The sequence below is a fragment of the Pelophylax lessonae genome (assembly GCF_965119305.1).
Source record: "Pelophylax lessonae genome assembly, chromosome: 3".
Taxonomy (NCBI): Eukaryota; Metazoa; Chordata; class Amphibia; order Anura; family Ranidae; genus Pelophylax; species Pelophylax lessonae.
In genome coordinates, this window is record NC_138770.1 from 428,202,568 (window position 1) to 428,229,613 (window position 27,046).

The 27,046-nt window shown below is 41.9% G+C and overlaps 1 protein-coding gene across 1 annotated transcript; it reads left to right on the top strand.

Annotated features, from left to right (window-relative positions):
- Positions 1-2,020: 2,020 nt before the first annotated feature.
- On the top strand, positions 2,021-26,498 carry SMLR1 (small leucine rich protein 1). Its single transcript, XM_082248922.1, has 2 exons — positions 2,021-2,273; positions 25,332-26,498. Exons 1-2 carry the CDS (start codon positions 2,147-2,149, stop codon positions 25,442-25,444), a joined length of 240 nt encoding a protein of 79 aa, XP_082105048.1. The 5' UTR covers positions 2,021-2,146; the 3' UTR covers positions 25,445-26,498.
- Positions 26,499-27,046: the final 548 nt, after the last annotated feature.

Sequence of the window (27,046 nt, forward strand, 5' to 3'; positions counted from 1 at the left end):
AGTGCTCACTAACACAGATTTGGCCAGATTTGTAAAAAAATATTTAAGAGAAATAGGCCTTTTGTGTACATAGAAAAAAGTCTTCAATCTTGGAGTTCAGCTCATGAAAAATAGGGGCAAAAACCAAAAGTGTTGCATTTATCATTTTGTTCAGTGTAGTGACATAGTTAGTCTGGTTGAAAAAAGACCATCCATTTCAACCAATAGAAGGGAAAAAACAGCGACTTCTTAGGCATGCAAGAGGTGATCCTGCCACCTTCTGAAAGCATGTTTTCTTGGTTTTTTTTCCAGGCAAATGAGGGTATTCTATATAGTGCGCTCGCCTCCCAGCACCAAGCGTGTGACCGACATAGGGCTACGACGGTTCGCGCAGGTGGACCAGCCTGTCACAGTAAATGTGCAGCGGGCGGTCTGAAAGCTGTTAAATACAATATTGCACAAAATTCCAAAAAAAGGATCTGATTGTAAACGCATGATATTATAACTGCATCAAACAGGCTCAAGGTGTTTCGTGGACTGTGTTCCACTTCCTCAGGAGCAGGCGTATGATGCGTATATCTGCAAGAAAATACATGTATATAAAAATACCAATATGGTCTGATAAATAGAAGGGGGAATAGAGGAAAAACTCATCCCTAAACAACTTACAATACTTGGCCTAACAGTTCCATGAAATGTGGTATCAGCAACACAGTACACAGGAGTCCTGGGATTTGCAGACTGGCAGCGGTATCCTTAACCTTTCCCTCCTCATCAGGAAGTTCTCCCTAGTGCTAAGTATACTGACCCTAACCAGCGTGGATTCTTTCCCTGCTCTAACCACTTCGAAACAGCATGTTAATTGCAGTGGGACAGGGCTATTTATTAGCATTGCCTTCACTCAAATGGCCACTGGATCCATTCCGTGTTGCAGCATCCAATCAGACCACTACCCTACTGGAGACACCTACATAGGTTGCAGAGGAACAATGGTACTCTCATCAACCATTCCCTCTGTACAGTGGTCAGCGACTAATGCTGCCACCTACAGAGGGGAGGATAAACTGCACCTACCTACAACCTCTCCTTGCTCTGCCTTTCCAGCACTCACTGGAGCATCGGGCAGGAAAAGGGGGTGATAGCAGCTGTCTAAAGCTGGATACACACTATCCAACTTTTGTGGTTAGATTTCTTTCAGATTTAGCTTTTCTATGTAGTGCAAGGGGATGCCAGATTGCATACAAATTGAAAGTGTTTAGGTTTGACCTCATATTATATGGTTTTGGTAAGTCTAAAGGAAAAAGTCTTCAGAAAATCTTATAGTGTGTATGGCCCATTAGGCTCTCAGTCTCCAAGAGACTGAGCCAGCTGCCTGTAAGGCATCTGGGGGGATCCTGATATTATTGTAGGGATACAGTCAGAGACTGGAGCGGCTCTGTGACATCAGCTGACAGCAGGCTTTAGCCTGCTGTTGGCTGATTTTGAGTCACAGGAGAGAACAAATAAGTGCACTCCTGTGACTAACATGAGAAGCATGAACAAACAAGTGTTGGCCATACTTCTCTTTTAAGTATCCCTCACAGTAACTCGGTAATGTGTTACTATATAGAAAACAATCATACTAGAATGATCATAGCTGGTCATGGACATTTTCAGTAGCTAGTTTTACAAAAACTGATGGGAAAAAAATTATTTATATATATATATATATATATATATATATATATATATATATATATATATATATATATATATATATATATTAACTATTGAGAGAGAGAGAGAGAACAGACGGTTGTTTAATTACACAGAAAAAAAAAGGTTGGGAAAGGTTGAACACTAAGCTAGTGTGCTCATTAGTGTTACAGAAAGTTACTAATTAAAGACAGACTGACCCTGGACAGATCTGATGATCTCTGAAATAAACATTTTTAAACTGCTTGAGACAATCAGAGCAGTTATTTTACAACCTTACTTCAATCCTCTTACAAATCACAGGACTGAGCAAATAGTGCAAAGTCCTAAAACAAGGCTTCAGTTGTCGGACCAAAGGCCGATTTAAAAGCCAGACACTGAAGCGTAGTGAGCAAATTTAATAACAGACAATAGGAAGGACTGTGTATGATTTGCTGACAATTTGCTTACAGACCACAGGAGTCCCTTGAAGATGGGACACATAATATCTGTATTTGTCATGGAACTGCCTGGTGCTTACATATTTGGAGGAATTTTCCTGCCGGTGACATTGTTGCTGTTGAGTCTTATTTCATATCTCAGGATAAAACTTGAAGAAGGTACGTGCTAAATGGCAACGTTTTGTGTGTGTGTGTGTGTGTGTGCGCATTAAGATATATGTATTTTTGACTGTAAAATATAGAACTTTTTGAAGCACAATTCCAAACATTTTTTTATTTTTTGGACAAAGTTGCGAAGGTACCTCAATGAGTTTTGTTATTGGAGAGATTTGCCCTGACTTCTTTATGGCCATCATGACAGAAGGTGCACAACATTTCCCCAGAGGGGACACAGACAAAGAAGGAGTGCAAGGAAGGATAAAAACTCTGGTCATGTATTTATTGCCATCTTTGTCCCTGTTAAGGGCCATACACACTATAAGATTTTCTGAAGACTTTTTCCTTCAGATTTACCTTTTCTATGCAGTGCAAGGGCCTGCCAGATTGCATACAAATTGAAAGTGTTTAGGTTTGACCTCATATTATATGGTTTTGGTAAGTCTAAAGGAAAAAGTCTTCAGAAAATCTTATAGTGTGTATGGCCCATTAGGGAGAATAATTTGCTTGCTGTTTGGTCACCAGGAGAGGAATTGAAGTGAAATATCCCTAGGAGAAAGACAGGAGGCAACCAAAACCCAGTATAGATCTAAAACTGGATACACACTAAACAACTTTTGTTGTTTGATTTGCTTTAGATTTACCTTCAACTATGTAGTGCAAGGGCCAGCCTGATTGCATACAAATTGAAAGCATTTAGGTTTGACCTCATATTATATGGTTTTGGTAAATCTAAAGCTGGATACACACTATACAGTTTTCTTTAGATTTTTCCTTTAGATTTACCAAAACCATATAATATGAGGTCAGACCTAAACCCTTTTAATCTATATGCAATCAGGCAGGCCCTTGCACTACATAGTTGAAGGTAAATCTAAAGGAAATCTACCAACAAAAGTTGTATAGTGTGTATTCAGCTTAAAGGTAAAAAATCTATAGACAATTGTATAGTGTGTATCCAGGTGTAACTAATGGGCCATACACACTATAAAATTTTCTGAAGACTTTTTCCTTTAGACTTACCAAAACCATATAATATGAGGTCAAACCTAAACACTTTCAATTTATTTGCAATCTAGCAGGCCCTTGCACTACATAGAAAAGGTAAATCTGAAGGAAATCTAACCGCAAAAGTTGGATAGTGTGTATCCAGCTTTAAGCCCCGTACACACGATCAGATTATCGAATGATCTGTCGTCCGTTTTTTGTGGCATGCTAGTCTGATGTGGAAAGTGAAGAGGTTATTTTCATACGAATTTTCCCGTACGATAGAATTCTACTTCAGAAGTGATGTCATGTGTTGGATTGTTTTGTATGTGTTCTTTCGTCTCTGAGGATTGTCTTCAGATTTGGTAGTTATTTCTTTTGCATTTGCGCGCTATTCTTTTTTAATATACATGTCTTTTGGTTCATAGCTGCAGCAGCTTTAGAAATACATGGGTATGCTCCCCCAAATTTTTTACCTGTTTATTATGTATTCGGTCTGACCAGACTATCGAGGTTGAGCAACCCTCCCCACCCCCCCCCCCCCCCCCCCCCACACACCTGTACTCAATCAGTGTCCACCATCAAGTGGATATAGGAGGAGTCCCCTGTAGTGCATTTGCACATCCTTCCCAGCAAGGAGTATTATCTCCAAGGGTTAGAAAGGCTGGATTCATCTCTTTTTCATGGATAGTGTAGGACCCACTGATAATGGGGTACTTTGACGCAGTAGTGGGCTTGAGCACGATATGGCCATATGGTGGGACCAAACCCCCATTTTTATTTATGGATTGTCTTCAGATTTGGTAGTTATTTCTTTTGCATTTGCGCGCTATTCTTTTTTAATATACATGCCTAGTCTTGCTCTTAAGATTTTTTTCCGTCGAAATCTGTACTAATGAGACGAAAATCGGACGTTGTATTACAGACGACGAAAATTTTATAGCCTGCACATCAGGATTTTGTCAGCGGAAAAGTCAAAGTTGGCTGTCGAAAGCACCATACTAACAATCCGAAAATCGGCATATCGGTTGTCAGACGAAATTTCCCTACAGATTTTCTTATCGTGTGTACGGGCCTTAAAGCCAAAACTTTTTTGTTGAAGTGGAGAGGGATTGGAACACCTGTGAGTTTGTATTGCTTTCTGTGCCCCTGTTAGGGAGATTCATCCTCTCTATTTGTCTTGTTAAGCATTATCATTAAAAGTGGAATTAAAGAAAATCCCAAATTTTTGGTTGACACCAGAACAGTAATAGAGGGGAAATCTTCCAATGGGCGCACTAGTTCTGGTGACCCTGGTGACACCCTGAGATTCCCTCACTTTGTAGGGGTTTCCATTTGTTGTGGCTATGGGACAGGAAGTGAAGGAAAATCTCCCCTATGGGATATAGATGGCAAATAAACTGACAGGGGTTATAACCCCTCAAAATGAAAACACTTTAGACTTTAGTTATGGCTGAAATTAGGCTTTCAAAGATAGTTGTCATAAGAAAATACAGAGGACTTTCTTCTGTTAAAGCCTGGTTATCTCTGGTTTCAATACTTTCGAGTCACCGACCCTCAGCAGATATTTAAAGTGGTAGTAAACCGCAGGTTTAAAAAAAAAAAAAAACTCTGCAAGACAATGGCATAATGTGCTAGTGTGCATCACATACTAGTACATTATGAAATACTTAAGCCCTGTACACACGTACTGATCGTCGGCCAAACGATCGGCCGTCTTTTGTCCAGTGCTGTCGTGTCTGTTGAAAACTGCAAAAGACTGCACACGAATTTTGTCGGCCAACAACAGCCGACTGCAGAAGTGATGTCATGTGATGGTTAACTTTCCTTGTCTTTTTTCTTTTCTGAGCATGCCCAGTCTTGCTAATCTGCTGTCTGTCGGCCGAAATCTGTACTGACTGGCGAACAATCGGCCGTTCTGGTGTTGGCCAACAAAAATTTTAATGCCTGCACGACAGATTCTGTTCGGCCGAAAATGCGCTGTCGGAAGCATCATACTAACAAGCCTACAATCGGCCGATCGGCCGAATATTTACGGCCGACAATCAGTACGTGTGTACGGGGCTTTACCCTAGAATGAAGATCACCGCTGACAGGGCTTACATCTTCAACTGGACTTCCTTCCAGGTTCATATACACCAGCGGTCTGATTGGATGAGCTGCAATGATGTCACTCCTGGCACAGCCGCGTCACAGAGCTCTGAAGGGATGGAGTGGCTATGCCGTCCCTTCAGAGCGCATGTGCCAGTGATGTCACTGGCTGTATGCAGTGTGAATATCTCCTAAACAGTGCAAGTTTAGGAGATGCTCACTGTACCTATAGACAAGTCTTATTATAAGCTTACATGTAGGTACAAGTAAAAAAAACAACTTTACTACCACTTTAAATTATATTTAAAGCCAAAGCTTTATTACCTTGGTTTTGAATAAAGCATGAAAGAGTTTAACCACTTTAGCCCCGGAGGATTTGGCTGCTCAATGACGAGGCCCTATTTTACGATTCGGCACTGGGTGACTTTAACGGACAATTGCGCAGTCGTGCAACGCTGTACCTAAACGAACTTGACGTCCTTATTTTCCCTCAAATAGAGCTTTTATTTGGTGGCATTTGATCACCTGTGCGATTTTTATTTTTTGCGCTATAAACAAAAAAAGAGCGACAATTTTGAAAAAATAACAATATTTTTCACATTCTTTTATATGAAATTCTCAAAAATTTGAGGCCAATTTTTTTTCTGCTACATATTTTTGGTAAAAAAAAAAATCGCAATAAAGTGCATTTTGATTGGTTTGCTCAAAAGTTATTGCGTTTACTAACTACGGGAAAGATTTTATGTAATTTTTATTGTTTTTTTTTTTATTTACTAGTAATAGCGATCTGCGATTTTTTGCGGGACTGCGACATTGCGGCTGACAGATCGGACCCCTAACTGACATTTTTGACACTTTTGGGGGTACCAGTGACATTACTACAGTAATCAGTGCTAAAAATATGCACTGTTACTGTCAAAATGGCACTGGCAGTGAAGGGGTTAACAGTATGGGTGATCAAGGGGTAAAATGTGTCCCTAGGGGTGGGAGTTTAACTGTGGGGGGGCATAGCTTGTGAAGTCATCACAGAGACATGCGATCCTATATAGCAGGATCACATAGCCTCTGTGATCACTTCAGGGAGAAGGACAGACGGCTGTGTTTACATCAGCCGTCTGTCCTTCTCTGTCAGCGGGGGCAGATCACGAGTGGCCTGCGGCCATCTGAGCCGCCTTTCACACGCACTGGCTCCCCGGCTAACGAGCGGGGGTGGGAGCGCACCGCCGGCGGTGCGCGCTCGCCCCCTAGAGTCTCCTGAGCGAGCGACGTAGTACTACGTCGGTTTGCCCAGGAGCAGCTGCCTGCCGCAGTAAATCTGCGGTGGGTGGTCGTCAAGTGGTTAAAACTCCTGGCTGTTTTTTTCCATTTGTGCTATTAGGGATATTTTCTTTTACTTTCTGTCTCGTATATACACAACAGGAAGTATAAAACAAATATATCCAAAGTGAGTGAATTTGAACAGATGCTCCCATAGGCAGATTTTCCTTCTATTATTAGTTTGATGACAACTGAAAATAATGTATATTCCTTCCATTTTAGTCCATGTGACTATGATCACTAGGACAGATAAAGAGGGAGAATCATATTTTTTTCTAAGCCCTTGGTATTGTACACAAAAACACTAAAGTTTACCAAAAAAAGTACACGTAAACACATAAAAACAGTGCACTAGGGTGTGTCATATAGTCCCCTCCAAAAGAGGATGGACCCTTCCATGGGGGGGGGGGGCAAGACTCCTGATGGGAGCAAGGCACACTCAGGTCCACCCAGTGCTTTAAGTGGCCCAAAAGAGGTGCCGGTACTCTATTGTAGCCTATAAATTTAGTTGCCCCCCCCCCACCCCACATCAGGGTCCCCACAAAACACCCCCCTGGCCTGGGCTGGGACTCCCGAGCAGGGGGACTCACTGGTGCTGACTGGTCTGGCTCTGGAGTGGGAAATATTCTTGAGGGGGGGGCAATTGAGGGCGCAGATGTCCAAAATGAGCGTACTGGTACGCTAAGGGGCACGGAGAGGTGGCGGTATGCTCAAGAGCCATATTTGGAAGTGGCGGTACTGAGTACCAGTGAATACCGGCCCACTTAAAGCACTGGGTCCACCTAGCTAAAAGGACCCCTCTTCTCCTGATCAGCTGAAGCTGACCAATGTGCACTAGGTTGGGGGCTCTCCTGAAGAGAGACCCCTCAAGGCAGGGGAGGAAGGAATCCAAGTTCATGAAAAACATCAAGACAGAAGGGGAGATCACCAGCACCCAGGAAGAGGCCACTATCACATAGCAAAGGACCACCATAGTCCAACAAAGTTATCAAATTCAATCATACCCAGCTCAGGGATGCAGGCAGCAAAAAAAAAAAAAAAGTTTAGGCTTTAGGTACCTTTAAAGAATTTTTAGTGTATGCCCCTGCAAAAAAAATAGCTACGCAATCAAGTATAACTATGCTGAGGATGTCTCAGACACCTGAACTGCAAGCTTGACCCTAAAGCGGAGTTTCCGGCTGCAAAATCGTTATCTTAGATTTTGTGGCATCCGCTTCCTTATTGTACCCTGAAAAATAATTCCCAATTTTTTTTTTTTTACTTGCCTTGTTTCAGCAGAAAATATACTCACCTTTCCTTCCACTTCCTCCCTGTGCGGCCGCGGCCCGCACTGTCACTTCCTGTTCCACAATGCGTCCTGGGAGCTCTTACCGATCACTCCCAGGAGGCAATGGGCAGTGACGTAGGCGGCCGGCCGCTCCTCTCATCGCGTTATTTCCAAACAGTACATGACGCGATGAGAGGCGGAGCACATCGCGGACGGCGCCATATTTAAAAAGGTGTAAACAGCCTATTGCCAGTACTTTCCTTTGTTTGTTGGAGAGAGAGTGGAGTCACAGCCACAGCATAGAACTGGGCATGCGCGAGATTTCACGCTGCATTGATCGCCCCCCCTCCATCTAGAACCAGGAAGCAGGGCATATATGTGCACACTGCGGCTTCGGGTGACCATGGAAAAGATGGCGACGCTCTGCAAACATTTTATAAAGTGGGAATAGTTTGTAATAAGAATATTATTACATCAACAGCGCATACCTAGTAGCAGGAATGGAAGGTGAGGGATCTTGTTGCCAATAGCCCTGATAATTGTTTGTACGCAGCCTATGCTGTGGTGTGGTGGATTGTGGCCACCTATGTGCTGCTTTTTATAAACCACTTGTGTTACCTACATATATATGTGCAATTCATGCGTGTTTAAAGTGCTAAAGTTGTGCTGGTTGCTATTCTTATAATAAATTAATTAACATTTCATGATAGAAAAAGATGGATAGTCATATGCATATATTACTATATACTGGTCTATAAATGGAAATACGTATTGACACAGTATCTCATAAATAGATAAAAACCAGATGAAAAGTTTTTAAAATAATAGAAAGTGCTCATGGCCAAAAGAAAATGTCCATATGTTTCCAAGAAAAAGGTATTAGTTCAAATAGTGATTCAAATAATAATTCAATCTTGAATGTGGGGGTGAAGTTCAAAACAATCAAAAGTGCATAAGTGATGACACCCTCTGTGCTCCTGTGCTCCTGTGTATGAGGGGGGCAATTCAAACTCACCAGATGTTGTTGACCCTCGATACCATACGGCAGGTGGGTCAAAAATGCTTTGTGGTGAGTGTCCAGCGGGGTCCCAGCCGTCCGTGCCCGGGTAGTCCTGGATCCTGAGTTCACAGAATGCCCGGCCTCCCCTCTCTGCACTGGCACATTCCCGTCCAGTCACTCTAAAGGTTAATTAGTGGCATTAGGAGGTCACTGTCCCCGCAGACTGACATTTTCAGTCACTTCCGGTTTCTCCACTTCCGTAACTAAGTGACGCGGTCCGCTGTCTAAAGTGTCCGGGGAAAACTATGCACCGTGTCTTTTGGTTCCGGGAGAATGGAAGGCTGAAGTATGGTATCGAGGGTCAACAACATCTGGTTTTTATCTATTTATGAGATACTGTGTCAATACGTATTTCCATTTATAGACCAGTGTATAGTAATATATGCATATGACTATCCATCTTTTTCTATCATGAAATGTTAATTAATTTATTAGAATAGAAGAATAGCAACCAGCACAACTTTAGCACTTTAAACACGCATGAATTGCACATATATATGTAGGTAACATAAGTGGTTTATAAAAAGCAGCACATAGGTGGCCACAATCCACCACACCACAGCATAGGCTGCGTACAAACAATTATCAGGGCTATTGGCAACAAGATCCCTCACCTTCCATTCCTGCTACTAGGTATGCGCTGTTGATGTAATAATATTCTTATTACAAACTATTCCCACATCTGCTACCCCAAAAAGGTTTATCACAGCAGCTACCTTTTTACATACATATATTGTTAAAAAAATATACATTGGCGCGAGTGTTCCTCTCCATTCAAACATTTTATAAAGTAAGATTTTAGTATTGTCAATCTATTATTTACATGTATAAAACCGGATTAGCGGATGTATGAAGGGCGGTGGATCACTGTTTGGGAGGTATTTAAAAAAAAAAATGAATCTGTGGCCGGAACTCCGCTTTAAGCAGACAACACAGAATATATAAAAAGTGTCTAGAACATTTTGCTATACAAAAATCACCAATTTAACTGCCACTGTTACAAGGGCTCTCTTCATAAGTCAACCTAAAAAATGTTGCGTTTTTCCTAACTGTGTTATATGACAAAAAATATAAAAATAGTGCTGCGCTTTAGTATATAAAGTTCACATTGCACTTCAGTAATATAGTCAAAATTCCAAAGTTAGTGAAGAGAGAGCGAGCAGACACCACCAGGAACACCTTAGAAACCGCACTGACTGTGAATAATGTGACTTGTCAAGCGACAAGGTCTTCCAGCATATAAGGATATCAGCGTAGATACTCAGGTTCAAACGCAAACACTTTAATCCTGGTGACACATTGGTCTGCCTAAAGGAACATTCAACTCCTATAAATAGCAATAAATGTTCCTCATGGTGTAGTATGTCCATACAGTAAAGTCAAATAAGAGCACATTCACAAAACAAAAAGCCATGGAACACTTCGTACAGGTAAAACAAGGAAATATTATAAGGCCTCTGATCCCAGTTTATGATGTTACTCAAGGAGATGGGTTTCTTAATGATTTCTTTATTTAAAAAAATAAATAAAGATACTTACATTAGTGCAAATACCTACATTTGGTGTGATTTCAGCATCCTGTAATCCCCTGTACAATACCACTCGACAGGGAGAGTGGGGGCAGTACTTGCAGGCAGTCCCTTGTCAACAAGGAACATGCTGACAGGAGGAGAGAACAGAAAGATGACCCGATCAGTGAATTCTTGCTCTTTCACTGTTCAATCATGAGCTGAGATTGTTCTTTTTGGGATAAAATGAGGCAGGGGGCCAAGCCCCTGTCAGGTTTTGTTTTTTTATAGCATATTGTTTATCTACTGGGGAGAATTCCACTCACTTCCTTTCAGGACAGGAGGTAATAGGGAAATTTCTCCAATGGGGGGAAATAGACAAAAGCCATTTTCTGATGCCTATCCATGGCAGCATACCAGTGATAGAGCTCCGCCTCGACTCCTCCCTCAGGACCAGTGGCGTATTTAGGTTTTGTGCTGCTCTAGGCCTTACTATGTTTGCGCACCCCCAAATTTAAATATGACCCACCCCTTCCTGTAAAGGCCACACCCCTTTCCGGTTTATGACCTGCCCTGTCATCTGTACACCACAGACCACAACCACAGTCTATCGGTGCCCATCAGCATAGCCTCATCAGTTCCCATAAGTTCAGCCTTAATCAGTGCCCATCAGTGCCACCTTATTACTGCCCATTAGTGCAGCCTTATCAGTGCAGCATATCAGTGTGCCCTCATCAGTGGCTATCAGTACAGCCCCATCAGTGGCCACCAATGTAGCCTATCAGTGCCCATTAGTGCAGCCTATCATACCGGCAGGTAGCAGTTTGACTGCTTTATGGGGGTGCCAGACTGATTTGCCTCCTGGACCCTGCCCTCTGGCCCATTTTGTCCCATAATACTGGCACTAAACTAAAAGTGTAGCTTAAGCCGGCAGGGACCTTTTTCGTGTGGGAGTCGGGAGGAGGCTGGTTTTTTTCATGTGGTGTGCAGCTTTTTTGCTGCCCCCTGCAAAGTGCCACCCTAGGCCTTGGCCTTGTCTGCCTAGGCCAAGATACAGCACTGCTCAGGACTAGTGCATAGCATAAAAGAAAACATGGCCCCCTCCCCCAGCATTCTCCATTTTTTCCTCATACCTCTGAAACTGGTGAAGAGTTAGCAGTACGTCCCTACCTCTGCCTTACTTAGTCTGGCAGCATCCGCTGGGTTCAGCCTCTCCCAGATGCAGTCCCTGCTCTTGGGCCGCTCATAGCGCTGGTAAGGCAGGGAACCCCTTCTGTGGATCTTTGGGGTTAAACAGCAGAGTTTCCTCATAGGAACGCGGTCTGCATTTCGCCGGCAATCGTGGATGAGTTTTTTCCCCCTTTTTTGGCAGCTGTGTCAGTGTTTTCTTTTATTTATTTATTATTTAAAAATTGTTCTGTGAGTCAGTATTTATTATCTGTCTCTATAATATGTATGGCTAGTGTTAATTTGGCACTATTCCTTTCCCTCGCTATGTTTCTCGTTCATGTGTATCTTTTATTTTTTTAGGTTAAGAGTTCCTCAGATTACCTTGGGATGCCTCTGCAGCGATTCCCCGGCTGTCTAGAGGGTGCTCAGTGTTTTCTTAATGCAGCCGCGGTGGAGCCTGGGGATGTGGGCGCACTCGCGGTCGTCCTCGTGTTCCCCTGCCAAGTGCGCATGCGCGGGCGCATGCACAGTGGGAGCCGGGCTGCCATTTTGGGTATGGTCTGGCCGGCGTCTACAATAATGTATTGTGGGGAGGCACTGGACATGCGCGGGAGCGCGCGCAGTGCCCGGTCTCCCCGGCGGCCATTTTGTCAATGGAAAGCGATGATCGTTTTCCCTTGCCTTCCTTCATAAGGCCACAGATAAGGGGGCAGGGTTTTGCCCTTTGCCCCCCACTACCTATAAAGAGGCACTTGGCTCATTTGATTTTGAGCTGCCTCTTATGAAGCCCTGCTGTGCAGTTCTCTTCCTGGCCCTCAGGTAATAGGGCAATCCTTTCTTTTTTTGGTGTGTTAATATTTTTTATCGTTTTCAAAAAAAGAAAAAGTGTCTCGCACATTAGGGTCTAACCAATTTTTTATCTCCTTTTTTTGGGGGGGGGGTAAGATTTATGTCACTTATATTTTACTAGTAATTGCGATTTTCTGCGGGACTGCAACATTGTGGCGGACAGATCAGACCCCTAACTGACATTTTTTACACATTTGGGGGGACCAGTGACATTACAACAGTGATCAGTGCTAAAAATGTGCACTTTTCCTGGTTAACCTAGGGGTGATCAAAGGGTTAAGTGTGAGCCTAGGGGAGTGATTTCTAACTGTATGGGGGAGGGACTTGTGAAATGAACACAGAGACCTGTGATCCTAAAAAGGAGGATCACAAACGCTTGGTGATCATTTCAGAGAGAAGAACGGTCTGCTGTGTTTACAACAGCAGACTGCCCTTCTCTCTCAGCGGGGAGAGATTGCGGGTGCCTGGCGGCAATCAGTGTCGCCAGTCCCGTGGATAGACATCCCCGCTGCCTAGTGGGGGCTAGCGGCACTGCACACTCGCCCCCAGAAACGCTGCTGCGAACCACCTTACAGGTATATACAGTATATTTGTGGTTAACCCCTTGATGCCAACATGCCACATATACGCTGGACACGACTGGCCTGGGGCTTTTTGCCATGGGGCCACATATATGCCTATCTGTCTTTGTATCTGTCAGTGAGACCGAGGTCTCACTGAGAGCCTCGGATCCAATACTGACGATCGAACCCGGAACAACCGCTTCTGAGTCACCTGATTTCTGTGATAGCCACTGATTGGCTACCACAGTGATTAGTCCATCCCTGTGAAGCTCGTTCCTGTGTTTCTCTCTCTGTGAATGGAGAGGAAAGATACATTTTATTGTATACATCTCCATGCAGAGAGAAAAAAAAGCAACTTACAAAAAAAACAATAATAAACAAAATAAAAAATTCCTAGATCAATATGTGATTCAGGTCAGTTCCAGGGTTAGTCCCGGTTCACATTTGTGCGATGCGGGAACGCTGCGAATATGCATCGCATCCGCACCCCTGGCAGTTCACACTGCCATATGCGATACGCAGGGGGTGTCAATTAAAAGTTAAGGACACCCCCAGTTGCGATCGCATATCGTAGTGCAATCTGCAAGTTCACACAGAATCGGATCGCACTAGTGTGAACCACTATGTGATCCGATTCTGCTGCGTATAAAAAAAGGGTCAAGTGCATGTTTAGTACGGATGCGGTGTGAATTTAGCCATACAAAGTGTATGGCTAAAATTTGCACCGCACATGAGATAGCATGTAATTTAGGAGCAGTGCGCTCCGAATTACATGCGATCTCCGTGATCGCACTAATGTGAACCGGGGCTTAGTGTTTGGGTCAAGTAAGGGAAAAAGATCAGGGTCAGTATATTTTGGGCAGGATGTTTATTTTTATTTTTTTAATTAGTATTAGTGTGTTTTTAGGTAAGACAAAAAAAAAATGCAAATTGCTCACTATTGTTTCTGGGCTGTACTATGGGTACAAACAACAAATAACCTACACATATGTGGTATCGCTGCGATCGCCAGGAGCAGGAACATATATTTTGGTGGTAGGTTATGGCAGCAACAGGAAATATACAGCTACATTAAAAATCTTTTTTTTTTTTTTAACTATTTTGGGCTAGATTTCCTTTGATAATAAAAACAAAAATCAGGAGATATCCATTACCATTTACCACCATATGAAAGCCCAATTTGTCCTGAAAAGAAAAAAACATGGTATAATCCACCTGGTTACACAATATAGTTGTGATGATATGTATCGTTTTACTAACACATGTCAAAGTTGCAAAATTGTAATTAGGCATTAATATTTGTTTTTCCTTAGGCGTGAAGGGGTCAAAGCCTATGTCTATACTGAAAAATAGCAGTTGATCCTGTTCAAAATCCAGTGAGTTCCTACCTTCCTGTAAGGAGCTAGCAACACAATTTATGGAAATCCCATTTATTATTAGTCCTGCCCAGTTCTCACCTGATGCTGCATATAGGTTGTAAAATATTCACACACGCATATACATACACACATGAACTTTATTGGTCACACACATGAACTTTATTGGTCACACACATGAACTTTATTGATATTCCAGTCTTAAGGGCCATACACACTAAGATTTTCTGAAGACTTTTTCCTTTAGATTTACCAAAACCATATAATATGAGGTCAAACCTAAACACTTTCAATTTGTATGCAATCTTACAGGCCCTTCTACTACATAGAAAAGGTAAATCTGAAGGAAATCTAACCACAAAAGTTGGATAGTGTGTATCCAGCTTTAGTCTATATGCCATTAAAGTTTATGTGCAATACTTTTGATAATATAGTGTACTAATATATATATATATATATATATATATATATATATATATATATATATATATATATATATATATATATATATATTTAATATATACACAGGCAGTTTTTAGAAGCAGAATGGCTAACAGCCAGTCAAATCTGATGTGTGACCTTACCATAAGGTGGAACCAAATTCAACATATAAGATTTGCCATGTTATAGGTGTAGCACCACCCCCGCAGGAGCTGCTGGTTATATTATTGGGTCTACACCCTGCCTAACAACCCAATCAAATTGGCTCGATCCCTCCTCAAGCACAACTGACCAAGAATAGGACTGAACTATCAAATGGATACTCAGATTGGAATACAATACTTCAATATGCAACAGTGACTTGTTACCTTCTTCAATGGTAGTCCTTCTGGGTGACACAATGGAACAGCACACAGGATTGTAATTAATCAAAGCTTAATTTACTATGTATCAAATTGAGCAAGGGAGATACAATGAAATACAAGTCCATAAAAGGTTACTTAAATCAGCTTTAAAAAGATAAAAGAAATACCCCCACACTCCTCCTTCATTAAGGCTAGACACAGTACCAGATAGGTAGGCTGGGTCCCTCCCCCAGAGTTCTCTGCTTTCTTCTTGGTATCTTCACTAGCAATGTTGGTGCACAGGTTTATTTATACTCCACATTAGGGATGAAGATCCAGAGAGGGAAAAAAAAGAGCAGCAGACTGTTGGTTGTCACCGCAGGGTATCTGTGTAACTGAGCAGTAACTTCTGTGAGAGAGGTAGGCCTCTGGCGACTCCTTTATAAATACGGTTGTTTGTCTATGAATATCCTGAGACAGTATGCTGATCTACCCCGGGGTTTATCACCTTCTGTTACGCTATCGCTATCTGTAGGTAAAGCTACTTCCTTGGCAGATAAAGTCAGTTTTTGGGCAAGTGCCCTCTCACCAACAGGAGTTTCTCTTTGGCGCGCTCCACTGCGATCTTAGTCTCTGCCTCCATGTTCAGCTGCGCGAGGTCTGTCTTTGGTGGATGTCTCCGGTCTCTGCAAACAGCGATGGGACCTCCAGGGTATTGTCTCGTGCTTGAGATGGAACGGTTCAACGCCGTCACTCCAGGCTTAGAGGCTTTGGTCTAATATCCAGCATCAGTCCTCAGCTCTAGCTTCTTGGTTCCTCGGAGTCCAGCGCAGAAGGGCCGAGCTTGGCTCCTCCCTTCCTTTAAATAACTTCCCCCATAAAGCCGTGCGGTGCAGCCTTGCACCCTGGATCTTGCAAAGCACCATGGGAGATGTAGTCTCCTCAACTTCCTGGAAAGAAAGTCACGGCCCGGGAAATTCCATGTAACTGTCACTAGAGGGAGCCTAGTTCCTCCCCGGATATCAAACAGTATCCTTAGGCATATTTAACACCGCTACATAGGGAACACCTAGAAATGTTGATTGGGTCTGAGTAGTACCCTGTCCCTGAGTACCCTTTTGTCTTGAATTTCTCCCGAAATGTGGCTGTGCACTTCTGGGTAAGTGGTAATAGGACAACTACTAGGGAGCTAGCCGCTGCCATGGACATTTTTTTTTTTGCATTTAGCTTGCCTTACATACAGCAGTACTACCCCAATCGGATTCTTTACAGGTTGGAAAGATGGCTTTTTTCAGGTAGTTTTAGCAGCGACACATTTTTAAGACATATGATGCAACAGTGTAAAATTGTTCAGTGGAAAGAAGATTTTAATAACTAGGCCCAAGTTTATCAGAAGAAAAAGCACAGGCAGGTGTTTGACTTCAAGAATTAAAGTGGATCTTCACTGCATCTGAGCACCACAAACCAAAAATTCTAATTCATTTTTAATATTCAAAGCAAATTCCCCCATCCATCAATAACGTAAGGGCAAATGTTTCATGTAGCATTTACTACCTGCAATCCATTTTCCCCCTAGCTTAGGCATGCATGCAGGAGTGTGCGCTCAGCTGAGAAAACCCCTTCTCCTCTCCTCCTGAAGACTCCTGGGATGTATGGCATCATTTGCCTATTCAAAAAACCAGGAAGTAACTGAAGAAATTTGAAAAAAAAAAAAAAAAAAGTTTAAAACAAGCAAATAAGACATATACTTTCCTATCTATTTACTAATGCTAGCAGCATGAGGATTGAAAATAATCAATGTTGATTGGGAGAGTGAAGTTCCACTTTTGGAGGAGGTCCTCCCAAGACTTCCTGCTCTCCAGCTCCCTTGCCACCTCCTCCCATGCTCGCCTCTAGGATTTCTCCAAAGTTTCTCCCATCCTTTGGAACCCCCTACCCCAATCTGTCCAACTGTCTCCTAATCTATCCATCTTTAGGCTCCATGTACACGGGATGCTGGAAATGGCCGTTTAGGAGCAGTTGGGCGTTTTTTTCAGAAGCCCCTGAACCCATCTACATTTTATCTTATCTGTCCATGTACACAGGGTCGTTTACAGTCATTTGCAGGCAGTTGCGTTCAGGGACTGTTTTTAGAACGCAATTATTTGCGTTAGAACGTGTGTTTCCGGCGTTTCAAACGCACAAACGCGTCCGAACACGTCTGAACGCGTCCGAACGCGATGACCCGCGTTTAGCGTTCATGTTTTTCCATTTTAAAGGGGAATCATTTTTTTGACCTCTAGGAACGGTTCTAAACGCAAACGCCCGCTAAACGCGGGTACAAACGCGACCGAACAGACGTTTCAAACGTCCTAAAAATTCCAGCATTCAAAGGGACTTTTAACAACGTCCCGTGTACATGGAGCCTTAGACGATCCCTGAATACCCTTCTCTTTAAAGAAGCCTATCCTGGCCTTAACTAATACACAGCTTTTTACTTTCTCCATCACCTCATCCTCCACAGCTATTACCTTTTGTATCAATAGACCCTCCCTCTTAGATTGTAAGCTCTAACGAGCAGGGCTCTCTGATTCCTCTTGTACCATATTGTATTGTACTTTTAATGTCTGCCTTAATTTTGAAAAGAGCTGTGCAAACTGTTGGTGCTATATAAAGCCTGTATAATAACATTAATAATAATATTAATAAGATAAGCCATTGTGTAAAAATGATCTGTATCAGGATGTTTTTAATCACTTCAATACTTTATTTTATTTATATAAAGTTTATTATTTTCACATTATACAAAATACATATATTCATTAAAAAAAAAAAAAAGAACACTCTTACATTTGATTTTCCCCCTTTCCCACCCACCGATGCCTTCCCTTCGATCCCCTTACTTAACCTCCTTTACAATCCTTTTCTTCCACCTATCCTCCTTTCAGGCCCCTATTAATTCAAAGTATCTCTTTGTACCTTTAAACTCTTTCCACCCTCTCCAAATTTTAGCAAATATTTCAATTTTACTTTTACAGACGTAATAAAGTTTTTCCATTTTATAGGTAGGTTCTATCTTTCTAACCCAGTCTCTAATGTTAGGGTTTCTGCTGCCTGCCACAGTTTTAGGTTTTGGGGTTTCACTGCATTTATTAAATAGGGTATCACCGACTTTTTGTATTGCTTAATTGTAAGTTTGGTACTATGAAATAAGTACGTTTTAGGGTTTTTAGGCATATTTACTCCCGTAGTTTCCTGGATCCATTGTATAATTTCCTACCAAAATCTCTGTATTTTTGGGCATTCCCACCATATATGTATCTTTGTTCCCCTTATCCCACATCCGGTTTTTCCGGTTGGTATTTCTGTGCTTTGGCAGGTGTTATATGCCATCTTGATGGACACTTATAATTCATTTCCCTCGTATTTATATCTATTGCAGTGCCATCAGCTAGTTTCAATATTTTTTCTTTTTCTTGCTTGCTTCAGTTTGTGTTGAGCTCCGTCTCCCATTTTCCCAAAAAAGGTGGGCTAACTGGCTCTACCATTATAGTAAGAATCTTATAGTGTATCTGGGATACACAGTGGTTCGGCGCAAACTTTAAGCTGAGGATCTTTTCAAATGGTAATACGTTTTCTTCAGATCTTATGGGGTGAGGCATTGTCTTTACAAAATGTTTTAATTGGTAATATCCTAATTCATCTATCGATAAGAAGTCCCTTTTTCCTGTATTGTACAAAATTTCCCTCCATTCATAATATCTTTTAACTGTGCATTTTTATATTTTATCTATACACCAAACAGTGCCTCATTTCCAAAAACAAATAATCTGTTCCTAGAAGTGTTATTAATGGTGAATTATAGTCCCATTTCCTTTGTCTGCATAAAAGATGCAGATCCAAAACTTTAATTACATACATTGTAAATGCACTTGTATCGTTAGAAAAGTGACGGTGCTGTTGTGGTATCCAGATCACCATATTCAATAGTGTCCTACTTAACGTGTTTTCTATTTTAACCCAACTTTTCCCCAATTAATTAAATGTCCAACCAATAACTCTTGTTAATAAAACTGCATTGTAGTATCTCTTAACCACTTGCCGACAGCCCCTACATGAGCCTCTAGGGGGCAAGCGTGCGCCACCTGAGGCGCGCTCCCGCCCCCGCTCGTTCACAAACATCCCCGAGCGAGTCACCGGCGGCTCCGATCTCCCGTTGGAGGGGGAGAAAGGCAGGCGGCTAATGTAAACAAAGTCATCTGTCATTCTCCCTGGTGTAACTGCAGAGACTGTACGATCCTGCTATGTAGGATCGTATGTCTCTGTGGTTACATCACAAGCCACGCCCCCCCCCCCCCCACAGTTAGAATCACGCCCCTAGGGATACATTTATCCCACTGTTTACCAATAAAGTTAACCCCTTCCCTGCCAGTGTCATTTTTACAGTAACAGTGCATATTTATAGCACTGATTACTGTAGTAATGTCACTGGTACCCCCAAAAGTGTCAAAAATGTCAGTCAAGGGTCAGATCTGTCTGCCACAATGTCGCAGTCCCGCAAAAAAAATCGCAGATCGCCGACATTACTAGTTTTAAAAAAAAACAATAAAAATGACCGGTAGATAGTAAACGCAATAACTTTTGCGAAAACCAATCAAAATACGCTTATTGCGATTTTTTTCACCAAAAATATGTAGCAGAAAACAAATTGGCCTAAAATGTTAAAAAAAATTGATTTTTACATTTTTTTGGGGGGGGGGGGGATTTCATATAGAAAAATGTGAAAAATATTGTTATTTTTTCAAAATTGTCGCTCTTTTTTTGTTTATAGCGCAAAAAGTAAAAATCGCACAGGTGATAAAAATACCACCAAAAGAAAGCTCTGTTTGTGGGAAAAAAAGGACATCAATTTCATTTGGGTACAGCATCGCACGACCATGCAATTGTCCGTTAAATTCACGCAGTGCCGAATCGCAAAACAGGCCCGGGTCTTTGAGCAGCCAAATCCTCCGGGGGGCTTAAGTGGTTAAAACCAAACAGCTAAAACTCCTTGTGATTTATCTTTGCTTATTAGTGCAAATTGTATTCTTGTGCATCAGCTTTCTGGGACGACAGCCATGCAGACCAATTTGATGTGCTGCGTATGGTCTGAGAACTGACAGGCTGACCCCCCCCCCCATCCTTTCAACCTCTTCAGCAATGCTGGCAGCACTCATATGTCTATTTCCCAAAGACAACCTCTGGATATGACGCTGAGCACATGCACTCAACTTCTTTGGTCGACCATGGCGAGACCTGTTCTGAGTGGAACCTGTCCTGTTAAACTGCTGTATGGTCTTGGCCACCATGCTGCAGCTCAGTTTCAGGGTCTTGGCAATTTTCTTATAGCCTAGGCCATCTTTATGTAGAGCAACAATTCTTTTTTTCAGATCCTCAGAGTTTTTTTGCCATGGAGGTGCCATGTTGAATGAACATCCAGTGACCAGTATGAGAGAGTGAGAGCGATAATGCCAAATTTAACACACCTGCTCCCCATTCACACCTGAGACCTTATTAGTCTAACAAGTCACATGACACCAGGGAGGGAAAATGGCTAATTGGGCCCAATTTGGACATTTTCATTTAGGGGTGTACTCACTTTTGTTGCCAGTGGTTTAGACATTAATGGCTGTGTGTTGAGTTATTTTGAGGGGGACAGCAAAATTACATTGTTATACAAGTTGTACACTCACTACTTTACATTGTAGCAAAGTGTCATTTCTTCAGTGTTGTCACATGAAAAGATATAGTAAAATATTTACAAAACTGTCAGGGGTGTACTCACTTTTGTGAGATACTGTACATAAAACAAAATATCATCCACATATGCTGCCACCGTATGTTTCTCCTCTCCTATTCTTACTTCTTTTATGTCTATACAGTTTCTAATAGTTGCGAGTAAGGGTTCCAGCATCAGTATGAACAGTAAAGGCGAGAGGGGGCACCCCTGTCTCGTTCCATTGTTCAGTTCAAAGGCCTGAGATAGAGTCCCATTTATCACTTTAATACTTTTACCCCCTTCCTGCCCAGGCCAATTCTCAGCTTTCAGTCCTGTCACACTTTGAATGGCAATTGCACAATCCTACACTGTACCCATATAAAAAAATGTTAGATTTTTTTTTTTTTTTTACACAAATAGGGCTTTCTGTTGGTGGTTAAAACTGAAAAATTTGAAAAAACACCCCATTCTTAATTTCTGTTACAAATTTTTGCACATCTTTTTCACAATCTTTTTTTCATAAATTTAGGGCAAAATGTATATTAGACAACAAAAGATCTGGCGCCAAGGTTATCTGTGCTTACAAACAAAAATTGGGATTTGTGATTGCTGCTGATTAGCTGCAGGTACCCAAACAGTAAAATGATAAAGAGATCGGTCAGCACAGATCTACCCTCCCTAATCAGATGGGGCAGGGATAATTGCAAATCATCTCTTAAAGTGTCAAACTTTTACTCAATCCTATTATCTCCCCCTAAAGTGCTGGTGCAATCATATATAATCTAATCTGTAAACAATTACTCTCAAAAAAGTGCAATTATTAAAGTGCAAAACAGAAATGATATGTGCTTCATAAACAATTCCAAACACACTGATTAATGCAAGTAAATCAAAGTGCATGAAAAACAAACATACACTGTGAATACAAAGTCCAAATCCACCTTTTAATCCTCCAACAATCTATGAATACATAAACTATTTTCTTTCTTCTCAAAAAGTCCCAAAAAAAAAAAAAATGATGTGAAAAATCTTCCACAAACAAATCTTTGCAATCACCCAGTGAGATCCTCCACCGATCACCCCAAACTGACTCACCAGATGGAGCGGCTGGTCAAATTATAAACCAGCATCAGCGCTTTAGTACACAATGTCCAGCAGGTTGGCTCATAACTCTTCTGCTGACGATCCAATCCCTTTTCTAAGGTTCTCTCACAGAGGTATATAGAAGATGTATACGGTTTAAGGAAGGAAGGAGAGTCTACAATAGCGTGAATCTGTAAAATCAGGCCAGTTTATTAAAAACAATTATATACACTCACATTTTTTAAGTGTCCACCCAACACTAGGGAACAAATTACTTGTAATGTGTGTGTCTATCCCGCCTCCGGATGTCACTCCAAAGCCGCGAGCACGATTCAGACATGCTCGAAGGTGTCCCAGCGTCCTAGCCCCACCTGACTAGTTTCGTCATTCGACTTCTTCACGGAACAGAATGCTACATCTCTTTGGTGAACATAACCCAAATCAGTGTATATTATTTAGTCTTTAGGAGTCCACAATGGCATATACAGTATATCTAAAAAAATCAATCAGTTCTGATGTACTGACTACATATCTAATTTCTTGAGCCCGGATATGCCAGGGCAGTACAAATATACAAATAACCTTTATTGGAAAGTAGACAGTCCAAGGTATTTAGTAAGAGGCATGGCGAGTTTTTTTGAAATTGTAATTTTTTTTTTTTTTTTTTATTAAGACTTTTTTTTTCTTCTTCTTTACACACTGTCACTAGTGCAGTCCAGCACAATTATATAACTGGTAATGCAGTAATGGTTACAGAAAAATCTTTTTTTTCAAATATTTTCATATATTTTTTTAATATTTTTTTTCTCAATACTGTGACCAGAGCAATACAGTGTTAGTATAGTAACATTGTAAAACTCTGGGGAGGTGATCAGGAATTTTTTTTTTTTTTTTTTTTTTACACACTGATTGCTTATAACAGTGATAATCACTGTTATAAGCAACCATTTTTTTCTGAATATTCCTTCAGTGTGTACTATTGTGTTTAGCTGTGATCGACCACAGCTAATCCCATGGTACAGATGGACTGTGATTAGCCCTGCCTGTACCATGTGATCACTGTGACTAAACACAGAGATCAACACAATAGTACACAATAAACGGTATGAATGGAACGCCCTAATAATCAGGTGCGAATGAGATCAGAATTTTTGCCTGACTTTGCACCTGAATCGGAACCAAAGACACACAGGACTCTTTAAGTGAGGACCACAGCCTCCCTGGAGCTGTGTGAACTGGCTCCATTGAGAGCCAGTCACACTCTCCTGTCATGCGAATTGGATGTGGAGAACCCCTCATCAATTTGCATATGTGTGAACCCAGCCTTAGTCCCAGTGCAATGAAAGAACTGGTATTGAAATAATACAGAGACAGTTCACAAAAGACAGCTCAACCGGAACACTCACAGTTTCAACAGCTTTTGGAGAGTGGAATGCAGTCAAACTGACAGCGTCTGTAGAGAGGGCAAGAATTCGGCATGGCCGTCTTGTATCCAAACAGGCAGTTGTTCAGAGCAGTTGTGAGCCTTAAGCTTTCCCTGCTGCTAGTTCTGGCCCTACCAGGCAGATCACCTGTCCCTACTCTTCCAATGTGTGCCAAACCTGGTAGCCAAGGCTTTCAAAAGGCTCTGCCTGACCCAAGAGAGCTATCAGAGTCAAATGAGGATGCTTCCCCAGTGACCCAGGAAACCATAAAGGAACTATGTTCCTCTGGACATTCTCTCCAACTGCAGTGCGGCTGCGGAAGAGCTCCCTCTGCAGTGGAGAAAGTAGACTGTACCTGCCTACAGACACAAAGGCATTCATTGCCAAAAGGGCTACAAATCGAAATGAGTGCGTACAGATAGTACAGTTCTCTAAATGACCCTGTGCAGTGTGTTAGCTTTCATATCCTTTCAACACAGCAGCTTCTAGCAGCAGCTCTGTTTTTAGTGAGGGGGATGACTCATCCAAACATCCCATTATTGGTCCGTCTAAGCCTTCTGGCTATAATAAAATGAACATGAAATGCATCATGGTTTTATAGAAGATTAACCCAGCTGAATCTGCACAAAACATCAGGACCACAAATCTTGAACCCGCATGGTGGTGGCAAGTCTAAACCTAAATCAAAGCTCCACCCAAAAGGGAAAAAAGCACCCCCCCCCCCCTTCCTTTGATGATTTTTTTGGGTGCCAGGTACCTGCTCTCACTGCAGCAGCAATTTGAGCTGGAAGTTCGGCCCCCCTCCTTCCTCCACAATCTTCTGGGATATATTATAGGTCCCAGAAGTCTACGAGACTAGTCACAAAGTGCAGTCAGACTCACGCAGGTGCAGTAGGAAACAGGCTGTAAAGCCGCAAGGATTCACTTTCTGTTTCCCTTACTAGAGATGTCGGGGCCTGCACCCAAAGCCGATTGAAGAATCAATTTGGGTCAGGACAGCGCTGGATTCCTGGACAGGTAAGGCTCCTTTCACACGAACAATCTGATCAGATCCGCCTGTCAGTTTTTTAGGCGGATCTGATCGGATCCTCCATGCATCCCTATGGGGCAGCAGATGTCAGCGGAGACACGCGCTGCTATCCGATTCCAATAATCCTGTCCGTGAAATCCGGACGGATGGAAACCCGGGGATCGGATCGGATGGGATCGGATGAGAGCGGACAGACGGTTCCCCCATAGAGAGCAGCGGGGCTCTGACACCTCCCTCTCTGCACACAGAGCGCAGAGGGAGCTGTCACCTGCCTGCTCAGCAGAGATCGGCGGATCGATCCCCCGCTGAGCAGCATGGAGTCCGCCAATGGAGGCGGACCGTGTGAAAGGACCCTAAGTGTCCTTAATTTTAAAAGTCAGCAGTTACAGGATTTGTAGCTGCTGACTTTTCATTTTTGGGGGGGGAGCCTGGAGCTCCTCTTTAATGAATAGTAACGCATGTACACTCAATGTACAAACACACCATCCTACAATAAGTGATGCAGAGAAATGTGAATGTAGCCACCACTGTAATAGACGCATTAGGATTCTGTGTATTTGAATGCAGCGACTGGGGAATTCCTTGTATTATAAATCATGATCATATGTTGAATAGACGTAATGACCGCACTACAGAGCACTTTAGACCAGCCGCTTTATACTAATTGCAAATGTATGGGATATCCCAGCACGGTCAGTCCTAATGAACAGCCACACAGTGGCCATCTAATTATCTGGTGATGATTAATATGTGTTAGCTAGTAAAGCTCTTATTGATTTATATTGCTAATAACAGTGCTTTTCTTTATCCCCAGTAAATGAAGAACTGGCTCGAACCCGAAACCCCAGAGAGGCACTGCAAGACTACTACCTTCAATACAGGCAATTAAAAGCATCCAAAGGCCAGCACATGAAGAAGACTTCCTAATACAGTTTCTAAACATCTAATAGCAGCACATATGAGGATCATTTTCACTTTTAATAAGGTTAATCCAAGTTTGCTTCAAACATATGTGTAGGAAAAGACTTCTTTTTTTAAATTCCTCTCCACATGGATATGCTTGCGTATTTAAATTAAACATACAGTAGGTTTATTTCACCAAGAGTGAACATTACTCCTTTAGTAAATCAACCCCCTAATGTGAATTTGCTGACACTCCTTGAAGAAAAGGAAGAAGCTAAGAAAGACTAAGCACAGCTTCAGGGGGAAAGAAAAAGGCGCTTGCCAATTAAAATGTGTTTCCTGGAGAAAGTCTTTTCACCTGAGACTTTAAAGCTGGAGCTGTCTTCAATACGTCACTGGGCGATTTACTCATGGCTACTGGCGTTGCCTGTAGAACAGAACATGCTGTAGTCATCTAAATCTCCTTGTACAGTTATGCTGCTCAGAAGCGTCCATGTACAGTCATATAACGGGAGTGGTGTCTCAGAGCTATGAACAAAATAAGCCTATTATATGGTACAGACTCATTCCAAGGAGGACATCATATTTTTCTTAATAGATGTGTAGAAGTTTGCTGTGATTATCACTTAGCCTGTTGAGCAGTAATATGTCTGTAAAGCAGCTAGTTTGTCATTGAACTCTTGCCTGTCTGATTTTTTTTCATCTGCGCAGTATTTTCATGGCCGGTAAGGATGTATTGGGACGAACTGTGATCTTGACTGAGCCCATCATCAGAGCAGAGCAGCCTCGCACAGTCATTTCATAATGGCAAAAAGTAATAAAAAAGCAGCAATTACCTGAAGTGTGGGAGTTGTTTGTGCAGTACCTGGCAGAAAGCACATAATATAGCAGTGTGTTTACTTCTATGATACAGAAAGGAAAAAAAAAAAAACAATAGTGACTCATCCAAAGAAGAATGTGGACTGAATGGATCTCAATGGTAAAGCTTCAATATAAATTGAAACACCTGCTCATAAAAGTTATATAACAAATATATATGTGTGTACAGTGTGCTTTTTATTGTCATTTCACCAATAAAACTAAAAGTTAAATGAACGTTCGAAATCACGGCAATAGAGCTTTTTTTTTTTTTGCTGGGGGTGTTCAGCCTTATGGATTTTAAATAGTCGCCGCGATCCACACTGAATCGTGAATTGTACACACACAACATGCTTTAATTAATGTGTCACAAGTGAAAGTCTAAAAGACACGTGCAAATCCTTAGAACAATCATTTGTTAAAAAAATAAAAAAAATATTAAACTCATCCATTACATATGCTTTTTGGCATACAGCCTACCCTAAAGAATACTTAAATTAAAATAGTAACTACTAAGCAATCAGCTACTGTTGTACATTATAGCAAAAAGAGTGTAGTGGTCATATACAGCACAGCATACAGGGCGTGGTGGTCAGAAAAATGTCATATACAGCCCAGTATACCGGTCGTAGTGGTCAGGAGTATTTCATATACAGCCCAGTGAACGGAGTGTATTGGTACAAAGTATGTTATATAAAGCCCCGTGTACAGCATGTAGTGGTCAGGAATATGTCATATACAGCCCAGTGTACAGAGTGCAGTGGTCAG